Genomic DNA, 10,984 nt, shown 5'->3' on the forward strand with positions numbered 1-10,984 from the left:
AAAAGAGCCATTGAGAGTCTGATCTGATATGATATCAAAAGATAAGAAAAACTAAAAATCGAGCCAGAGTTTACCGAAGGAAGAACTTTAAATATTAAAGATTAAGAATGATTGAGAAGAAAGATTAAGAAACTATTCTTTGTATGTACGACATCCTCGAGATGACGGGCTGTCACAAGTACCCTTGATTCGTCTGGATTTCAAGTGGGCTCAAAATTTAGCTTCAATCAGTAGTGCAGAAAGTTTCGACAGAGATAATTAATCGTCAAAATTCATTGAAGGATTTATGGACGTCACAAGAAGTACCGCAACCAAGCATTGCTGGAACGTCTCTGCGTGATCAATAGCTTATTCAAATCAGTAAGGTGTATTCCTAGTTTTAGTGCTTTTATTCAACGGTATTAATAGACAATCATTAGTTCACTAATAAGTCAACCAAAATTTATTGGTATAATCCTCAATCAATATTAAACAAGTGTAGGCTCTCTAAATGCAGATAATGAGAGTATCTGCGTATGTAATTGAAGTATTGGGTTTATGTAACTGTTGCAAGTAGATAGTAAAACAATTATTCCATCGAAAACCTAAAGAAAAAGTCAAGCTTTATTACTCACATACCTTTTCTATTTACATATATTACAGTCCTGCTCATTCATGTCTCACTCTTGCAAGTCTCAGCTTTTTTATCATTTTCAAATTTTTTCTCAAATTCTTATTTCGTATCAATGCAGGGTGAACATCACCTCTCGATGGTTTCTTAGATTATTCGAGCACGTCAGATCGAGGTGACGTAATAAATCAGGGTTCATAACCCTGCTCATTTTGTGGGTCCTTTTCTCTTGACTCACGTCTGAAGCGCGTTACCATAAATTACTTCTTTCGTTTCTTGTATAATATAATTTTCGGTGTGGTGCTTTCTATTTAGAAGTCAACTATATTTTCGATCTTCAGGCTTTTTTTGGCTTTTCCAAATGCAACTCATCATGGAGTCCAGCTTTTCAGACTGCACGGCTTCTTCTCACTGATTTTGGAGCTTCTCGCTAATTCTGCCGTGCTAAGAAAAAACACCGTATGAGCCTTCAAGCATTGCCAAACTTCCTTTGATAAAACGCAAATTTCCTGGTAAACTTTTGAATATTTTTCCTCCAATTTTTCAGATAATTTTGTTCGCAATTTCACCTTAAGATTCTGAAAATTTAAAGGAAAAATATTCATAACTTTCCTAAAAAATAAACATTTTATCGAGGTAAATTTGGCAACTCTCGGATGTTCGTAAGGCGTTCTTCCTTCGCACGGTAGAATTGACACCTTCGACTTTTCACGTTAGAGCTCTGTTTTTCAATGCCAATGAATCGAGCTTTGTAAAATTTCCTCGAGATCACTTTTAGTTTAAAACATGGATGCTATTCGAAATATACCGATCGAGGAGTGGAATACTCTGCTGATCTAATTTAACGTGGATTTTTTAATTTTTTTTTTCATCGTCTCCACGTTGGTGCTCGAGAAGGGTCCTCTGGTTTCTCGAAAAGATACATCTGCGTGTAAGGAGGTCTGGACTTATCCGTGTAAGTTGGGTTGTAGTTGTAGATGAGCGACTCGTATTCGAGTGATGAGTTGGAGAAATAATGATCGCTTTTCCTGGCTTCCTTCACTATCCAGTCATAGAAGTGCCTACTTGCCTATAATTCAAACATAAAAAAATGAATATAATTACCCGGAAGTTTGTATTTTTTTAAAGAGAGAAATCGGGGCCTCCGAAAAATGAAGTAGATGAGTTTTTTGAGTTTCCGATGAAGGAGCTTCAAGTTCGTCAATTTTAGTAAGATTTCGTAAGTTTTTTTAAAAAAAAAAAAAAAAAAAAAACCACTCAATTCTCATTTAACTTTTTTCCTCTTGACAAACACATTTGTAGCTAAAAATCCTGGAGGGTGTCCCTCGATATACCATTTTCAAAACCCTGTCACTCAGTCAATTTTTAAGCTGGAGAGCTGTTCTTGGTCTTTTTTTATTGTTAATCAAGTCTAATGCAAGCACATGCAAACCGCAAATTGATAACTGTTTCCGTTCGCTCAAAAAACGAAAATGTGCATTACTTTTTGAACACCGTATGTAAGAAAAAATAAGCGATGAATGTGTCTGTTGCACGCAAAAGATACAGCCAACTGAATACATTTTCTAAGAGCAAATTTGCTCAAAAATCGCGCGGGGAACAACAAAAAAGTCCGAGATTCGTTCCTTAGCGCGAAATAAAACACGCTTATTCAAGTTTCCCGAGTCTGCGGGCAGTTTATCTCAGTCCCCGCCAATCAGGTTTGCACAGGCAGAGGAGTAAGAAAAAACTACCCAGAGTAAATAAACGATGAACTAACTTTTTCTAATGTACACTGAAAAAAAAGATTGGTAGAATTTACCATTCCTTCACGCTCTATTTTACACAGCGTGAATTCAAAGTCGATTCTGCGAGAGGAATGGTTACCTGTACCAGTAAATAGTAAGGTTTGCTTTTTTTCTGGCAGAATTGACTTTGAATTGACGCTGTGTGAAATACAGCGTGAAGAGATGATAAATTCTACCCAACCTTTTTTTCAGTGTATGATTTCAATTATTTTCAAGTATTTGTATAATTTTCCTTTCTTTATTTTGCAAAAACGAAAGCTTTGAATAAATTAAAATTGTACGAAAGGATAGTATACAACAGTATTAGCTAGATTATTTGTTTGTTTAGGTTAGGTCTCTCTCTCCGGGCAAACCTGACTGCCAGCCACCAAGAAAAACTGCCCGCATACGCGGTAACTTTGAAAAAGCGTGTTACAAATTACGCAGATTGCACCCTGAAGCGTGGATTTCAGATTTTTTTGATGCCCGAAGTTGTTTGAGAGATTTTACTCTAAAAGGTGTAGTCAGTTGGCTGTATCTCTTGCTTGCAACAGACTCATTGAATTTTAGAGATTATAGGACATTTCGTCAACGATTTTTTGTCCGCGCACCTGTTTTTTCTAGTAGTTTACGTCCACGCGTTTTTCGGCAAATTATGCTAAACGTTATTAAATACGGATGCTAGGACTTAGTAAGTTTTTGGAATACCGCTCTCCTTTTGGGCTATAGTATCTTGATTTATTTTGCGAGGGCAGCTCCGTATTCTTAAAGGATACCTGTCATTCCTTATATGTTGTAGCGCCTTCAATAGCGTATAATACTGTGCAACACCTCTGTTGTGAAATCGTTGCTTGAGGCGCCGTGGCATGCTGCGGCGGGCGGCCGGCTAGCGCGCATTGGCGCCTACAAACCTAAGGTGATACTTGAAGCATTGCGCAATGCGTGAAGTATCCCCTTAGGTTTGTAGGCGCTAGTGCGCGTTTCGCGCTGGCAGCACGCCGCGCTGTTCCGCTCTGTGCTAGGCTCTAATATTTAAATTCGCGGAATCAGCGATTTTCAACTCATGATTTTGAAATGTTCGCACACTCTGCATGGATTATATTATTCTCATTTAAATTGATGGAAAAAATAAGTATAAAAGGAAAATATGACGTGTGTTTTGTAGATATTAAGTTGGTTCCGTGTCAAATCCAATGATTTTCAAAGCACTTGGATTTTTTTTTCATCTTTTGCGCTTTTACTGGGCTGCAGCGTGGTATACGTGCAACCAAACTCTCAAAATTGGACGTATTTGACTCTAAAAGATCGATGTACAAATGGTTTAAAACTAATGATTGCATGCTTCTTGATTTTTTCCTCTCTTCCTTTCATTTTTGTGTATAGTTTCTTTCAACCCATCTACGGCTCATTGAGATTGATATCGATGCCATCGATTGGAAAAGATTTTACAAATACATATATTTGCCACATTTTAAAAATGTAAATGCTTTTAAAATGAAGTAATATTTTCATTAAAAAAATAAAAAAAAACGATTTACAAGATATATTTTATATCGACAATTTTAAGGATAGAAATAAAACCAAATACTCACCAATGACAATTTGAAAAGACGAATCAAAAGAAGAAAGTAACTTTTCATCTAAGAAATTAGTTATACCATAATAACACCTATTTCTCTCTCAAATTGAGAGAGAGAGAGAGAGTCAGATTGAGAGTCTCAATTTTCTCATTTCGATAGTGTCATTATAATATTACATGGACACCTGGGCGATGGATATATCCTTGATATTTGCCGTCCTTTTATCGTATATCAAGTAATTAAGTTGTTATTTATATGCCTAAATATCTTTAACAATACTTATCTTATGTTATATACTTATCTTATGTAATATATGTAATATTTAAATACGATAATAAAGATAGAAGGGGAGTGTCCCTGATATAAAAAAAAAAAAAAAAAAAAAAAAAAAAAAAAAAAAAAAAAAAAAATTACATGGACAAAAATATAACACTTGAACCGAGTCACTGTTGCTTATTTTACGCGTGGACGTAAACTACTGGACAAAACAAGTGTGCGGACAAAAAATCGTTGACAGAATGTCCTGAAACCATTTTAAATTAGTTTCAATTAATATACGACTGATCTAAGATCGTTAAGTTCATTCTTAGGCACAATCTAACCTGAATTGCATTTTTTTTGGTGAGAGTATTACAGCGGCATTGGAGTGTTGAGTATGTTGCCTATCTCTCGGTTGAAAGAACAATCCTTATTGAAATTTATTGCCACCTGATTAATGGGAGTTATTCTTTTCATTGCATTGCATATTGTCTATCTATTTGGCATATAATTCTCATTATTTTGATTGTCCAATACCTGAATGGCCTCTGAAGAATGTGGGTAGTTTTTCTTGATACTCCATTCGAAGCTGACTTTTTCCGGGTGGAACTGGATACCAGCGAAAGGAAGCTGCGTGTGCTCAATAGATGAGATGAAAGGATTCGAGGACAAATCGGTTGCGAAGGTGCTGACGCTCAAAATCCGCCAATCATAAAGTCCTGCTTGCATTAAATCGGCCGGGTATACGCACCACCTATCATAACAGAATAGTCCTCACTTTTAGTATCCGAAAATCAAGGAGCCTGATGGAGAAGTGCAGTGTCGATTTTGCAAGTGTGCAACATTGTTTTTTCTCTATTCAAATTCATTGAAATTGTCGATTTTAGTAGAGACTAGCTGCCTTACAAAGAATTGATTGTTTTACGTTTCATTTAATGGAATAATACCTATTAGTGTTTTATATATTTGGAATAATATAAGTGTAACTTTTAAGAATCGCCACTGGAAAAGTGTAAGTCATTCAATTAATCTAATGCCTGTGTTAGTCAGTTTTAGCATCATTAGGATATGTCATGGTCTAATTTAGACACTTCGCGATGACCCAGGTTTCTTAATTTTCCCGTAACATAGACATTAAAGCTCTTTAAAACAAACTCGGGTTTTATCTTGTAAAAACCCGAAAATTTTCCGGATTTTTCGAAAAAAAAATTCCGATACAAGCGGCTTTACACCTGGCACGAAAAATCAATAATCCGTCTAAAGTACTGTTTTTTTAGCATTGTTACTTATGAGAGCGTCCCGGGACCGAAGAAAATTTCAACTTAGCGGATTTTTACTATGAGCGTCGTTCGACTTAACGAACTTTGACTTTAAAAATATTCAAGAATATTACTTATGCCAGTTGACCGTGACATTTTTGGTGTGCAGCGTTTTGATAACCTCATCTGATGCATCCCGATAGAGAGAACTGTTTTGAAAGCCGGGCACGAACTCAAGAGGCAAATTGACATTTTTCACTTGACATTCTTTTCGGATTCTTCTTTCATTATTTGCAAATGTCAAGATCACTTCGTAACCCAGACAGACGCCAAGGATTGGGAAGTAGTCACCATCCATATTTGCCTGAGAAAGTAAGGGACACAATTTACATGACATAAGCAGCAACAACAACAACAACAGCAACAATAACAACAACAACATCATCATCATCATCTACAACATCAACACAAATTGCATATACCTAAGCTGGTGAATAAAAATGTTGATTCTCTTATGGGGCCATTCATAGAATACGCAATGCTAAATGTCGGGTATTTCGACCCCCCTCTCTCTCCCAACACTTTTGTGACATACTGCCATGCTAAGGAAAAACGCCGTATGAACCTCCAGGCGTCGCCAAATTTCCTTTGATAAGGTACGTATTTACTATGGAAGTTAAGAATATTTTTCTTCCAATTTTTCCGAAAATATAGTTTGCACCTCAATCTAATACATCTAAAATTTTCAAGGAAAAATATGCATAATTTTCTTACGAAATGAGCATTTTATCGGAGGAAATTTGGCAACTCTCGAATGTTCATACGACGTATTTCCTTAGCAAGGCAGCATAAGTCCCTGTCCTTTAACACGTTAAAACAAAATGAAGCAACGCTCTTTCCAGCCTACCTCCTCTCTATAGTGTTACTTCATAAATAGTCCCTGTGGTGTATTTTTGTCGTTTCGCCAATTTTGAACAAATTTCAAGCTTTGAAAAAAAATTAAAAATTAACAAAATTTTTAATTTACCGAGATCGATGGCCTGATCCGATAAAAAACCATTTAAAAAGCGGGTAACAAGGCTAAAATTTTAAGAATAAAACCAAAACGTTTCGGCTGAAAACTCAGCCTTCCTCCGTTGGATAAAATAGTAAACAGAAAATTGGTCAACAAACACTGGAAAAATAAAATTACTGATTTAAAAATTCAATTGCTAAAGAAAGAGTGACTGCAATGTTTCAATGTAGATTTTACAACAAAAAAATGCTACTTTAACCACCCCCGTGGTTAAATTAGCTTACAATAGTGGTTAAAATAGCATGTTTTTTGCGATATCTACGTTCAAATATTGCAGTCACTTTTTTAGCAATTGAATTTTTAAATCAGCAATTTAATTTTTTCCGTGAATAATACTCCAAACAAGCATCGGTGAAACCAATTCAGCGCTCAAAGTTTCAGCCGAGTGATAGCGACATCAACCAGGCGTGTACCCGGGGTGAATAGTACACAACATTTCAAATAGGCCGCGCTACTCCTGATTTCGGGAGAACTGGTGGTAGAGAGCACTGATTGTGAGTTCGTTCACGTCCGCGCGGGAATTACAAACAGATTCACCATGCTTCAAAAATGCAATCATTTCTCGCACCAATCTAGGAAATAGCGTCCCTTCCTGACACTCTAGAGCGTCCTTCATTTGAGCCCGCAACTTACATTAGTAAAAACAAAAATTGGCAAATTAATACCCTCAGAGCTAGTTGGTACATTTTCCTACTAGTAGAGTAGTAGTTATTTGTCCCGTTGAATTCTGCTGCCCCTCCAGGAATAACTAAGCCGTTTATGGCTTGGAACATCTCCCTGCGAACAGAATCGAATAATTACAGTGTTAAAAGTTATTCTATCAAGAGTGAATATCTTAATTAGTTAAAAATAAAGTATCGGCGTGTAACTAATAATTCGGTAATTTATTGCTGATTACTGTGAGATTTTGATGGATCAAAAAAGTCTCTATAAATAATATTTAACTTTAAAATTTGTTTGGTAAAATTAGCGTGTCATGATTAGCGTGTCTTGGATGATAGGGTGGAAAAGCGGAGGCAGGGATGAGGAAACGCAGCGTGGATCTTGTGCTTCCTTGCAAAATCGCGCTTCTTCTCTGCACACATCTGTCACGGAGGGAATAAATTTTACGACCTTTTTCGGCCGCAACTCACAACAAGGAGGAGTTTAAAGCCTGTCTTATCATATTTGACCGACTACGGGAAAAAGAACCTTAGTCGATACCTGATGATTTTGCGTTGAAGAATCAACACCACTAACTTACTCATAATATTCGTCGGTTTGCCCAATGAGAATCGGCACGACTCTAGCCCCAGAACTTTCGATGGCTTTGACGTAGGATGCAACGATGAAGGAGCCGTAGGCAGGGAAGGTGGATTCCATGGCTTCTGTCGTCTCTTGGGCGATAACTCCGATGATAGGACGCTCATTTTCGGCTGTGACAGCGCTAGCAGCCAAGCACAAGCAGGCTGTTCGCAACATTAAACTTCCGACCTGAAACTGTAGATTTTTCTTTCAAGAAAATAACAAAAATTGGATTCCTTTTTTATAGAGTAAGAACCCAGGTTTTCCGAAGCGGTAAGTTTCATATAGTTTTTTTTTTGCGCGTTAACTAAATCAGATTGGATTAATGGGAATACAGTAATACAACACATTGAGGGCCATCATAATACAATGCTGCATCGGAGCGGCGATTTTTCAAATTGGCAGCACTGTTTTCCTCCATTAAAACCATTAAAAATGAATTAGTGAGTTCGAAAACACACCAACTCGGATTTTTTTAGATTTTCACTTTTTTACGGTTTAGTAACACTTAAGGATAGAAGAATCTGCACGCAAAAGGAATTTTCGAAATTTCAATCGGAAGTGCTCGAAACAGCGACGGGAAAAGGGAAAAATCGAAGTATTTCATTGGAAATACCAATTTTTGGCAATTTCAAGGGAAACGGGTGACCATCCGATTTTGCGATTCGATTGTCGCAAAGCATCTCCACAGTCTTTTTCAATTTTGTACTTCATTATCTTCCATCCAACTTATCACATCAGTCTTCAACATCAGTCTTTATTATAAGCATAATTTTAAGATTCCTAGGGCAAAGAGACATCTTTTGTCCAATTCGTCCAATTTTACGATGGCAAAGTACTTCTCGGAAAGTTGATTTAATACGTAATGAAAAATTGAATGAACTCACCATTTTCCCAAGTAGTATGCGAGCACACTAGAGTAATGAATCAATCCAATAACTTTCAACCGCGGGTGTCCGCCGAGTAGTGAAAGAAGCTTTTCAGAAAAGTGTGTTGGAACGTGAAATTATCAAATCTTCACTAAACTGAGCGCTTTAAAACTTGCCGACAGAAAGTATTCGTTATCCCGCTTTGAAACCGGTACCGGTTTAACGTTTGATAAGCTCAAGTCACGATTTGATAACACTAAAAACCGAGAGATCCATTTTAAAATGACGTAATAACACTGTTTCGCTGGGAAAAAAATGCCGTAAGAATTTTCAGACGATGCTAAATTCTTCTATGAACGTTGAATAACTCAGTTTAAACATTTAAAAAAAGAAACCAGTCGGATAAAAATACACTTTCCGCTTTCACGGGCAGCAAACTGAGCCATTTGCCACTGTAAAGTTTTCCACACTGACTCAAAATACCATTAATTATGAATAAGTACACATTCTCCAATGTCATGTCGCGTAAAACAATGTACAGTGAGGGAATGACTGAGAGCGCCTCGTTAAATGTCTCTTGGCTCTATTTACAAATAAAACTCAACGATCTACAAAACAAACTTTGCGTAATGAATGTCAACAGTTGGACCGCAATCATTATCGATGAAAACTAGAGAAAGACCAATATCCGATTTGAAGCAGCCAAGGTGATGTTCTTCCCTATCGCGTGAGGCGCATATTCGCCTCTGCAAAGCCCTATTAAGTTCACAGGGGCTTGCAGTAACTATTGTGGCTCATAAGGTGTGCTAATAGTATCAAGCAAAACTGAAGGCGTTTTGAACGGAGTGCGTAATACGATCGGCATTATTGTAGGCGGACTTGTTCAGTGGTGATACGTATCAGTGCATATTTTTCTTATTTTGAAATTCGGGTTCTACAGTAAATTCTTCACCCAAAATAATAATGAATACATTATTATTTGGGTGAAGAATTTACTAATTAAGAGTATATCTTAATATCAGCTTGCAAACCCGGATTATTTGGCGCACGATTATTTTTTACGTTTGATGAAATATTATGTATAGTTCATTGAATAAAATGTTTTCGAGTCGATTAATATCCAAAATTCAAATGCATATCATTGAGGAACTTACTTTTCTTCAATTTTTCATTTCAAAATTGTATTCTGTTTCAGTATTCTTGCTCCTTATCATATGTTTGTCGGAGAAATTTATATTAAATATAGGCAAAATCTGAGTTATCACATTTGGGCAAACGGAGCATGCTAGAAATAAAAAAAATTGGCCTCCGGCCAATTTATGCGCGGCGCTTCGCGCCGCGTACCGGCGCTACGCGCCGGCATTTGGGGGGCTTCGCCCCCCCATCCGCTTAGCGGATTGGTGCGGGGACCGCACGGGACTTTCTCGCTCGAGCCGGCGCTTCGCGCCGGCATAGACACTTTTACTGGAATATTTAGAAAAATACTGCCAATTTTACAAAATCATAAAGTTTGATTGGAATTTTGATCACAGGATAATAGTTATGAAATTTTTATTCAAACCATTGAACTTCATTGTAAATGTCTTCGCGATATGTGGTGAATTCATATATTCGGACTCGACTTGTTGATTTTATGAGGCATCTTCAATTAAATATGTAATTGATTAACTAAGTCTCCTGTCAAAGATGGCGATCCGTAAAAATCTTAGCTTTTCTACGATTCATTAGGATCCATTAGATTCATTGACATCATACTTCAGATACGATTTTATATTATAATCTCTCCTTAAGCACGGTCAAAAGCCATCAAATATCTACTTGAATGGGTAGAATGACTATTCGATGTTCAAATAGTCTTAAAACTAAACGGTTTTCGCTTAGCATCTCCCAAATTTTAAATTTGGCGGGCGAATCTACCTGCTGGAAGGTTCACGACACGCCCGCCAGGAGCGCCATCTCCTTACCGCGTATCCCCGTAACTCAAAGCGAAAACAATAGAGAGCGCCATCGACACACGTCAACCAGAGACAAGTCAACAAACGTCACGTTATAACAATTATAACCTCCTTCATTAACAAGCATTAAATCAGTCATATTTGTGCCGAATTATTACATTATATTTGTGCTTAGTACCTCGTAAAAAGGAACCGCAAAAGATGGAATCTGCCGGGATTCTAAATTCATTAACAACAAACATATTAGTTTTTAATAAAGATCTAAGTGTCAGTTCTTGGCGTTAGCTTGATGATTCATAGTATCATAGTACCTTTGTAATGTGAGTAT

At 36.9% G+C, this 10,984-nt stretch overlaps 1 protein-coding gene across 1 annotated transcript; it reads right to left on the reverse strand.

Annotated features, from left to right (window-relative positions):
* Positions 1-581: 581 nt before the first annotated feature.
* Positions 582-9,561, reverse strand: LOC109040644 (gamma-glutamyl hydrolase A). The gene is made up of 6 exons (XM_019056633.2): positions 8,720-9,561; positions 7,792-8,027; positions 7,214-7,325; positions 5,608-5,837; positions 4,752-4,968; positions 582-1,679 (listed from the first exon to the last, which is right to left on the reverse strand). The coding sequence occupies exons 1-6, from the start codon at positions 8,720-8,722 to the stop codon at positions 1,479-1,481; spliced, it is 999 nt and encodes a 332-aa protein (XP_018912178.2). The 5' UTR covers positions 8,723-9,561; the 3' UTR covers positions 582-1,478.
* Positions 9,562-10,984: the final 1,423 nt, after the last annotated feature.

This window comes from Bemisia tabaci, chromosome 8 (assembly GCF_918797505.1).
Source record: "Bemisia tabaci chromosome 8, PGI_BMITA_v3".
Taxonomy (NCBI): domain Eukaryota; kingdom Metazoa; phylum Arthropoda; class Insecta; order Hemiptera; family Aleyrodidae; genus Bemisia; species Bemisia tabaci.

Bases quoted from the DNA above. Each gene is read 5' to 3' on its own strand.
- LOC109040644 (XM_019056633.2), bottom strand. The intron at 5,838-7,213 runs GTATTAATTTGC...TTACTTTCTCAG, and splicing joins TGTACCAACTAGCTCTGAGG to GCAAATATGGATGGTGACTA. The intron at 4,969-5,607 runs GTAATATTCTTG...CTGTTATGATAG, and splicing joins GTCACGGTCAACTGGCATAA to GTGGTGCGTATACCCGGCCG.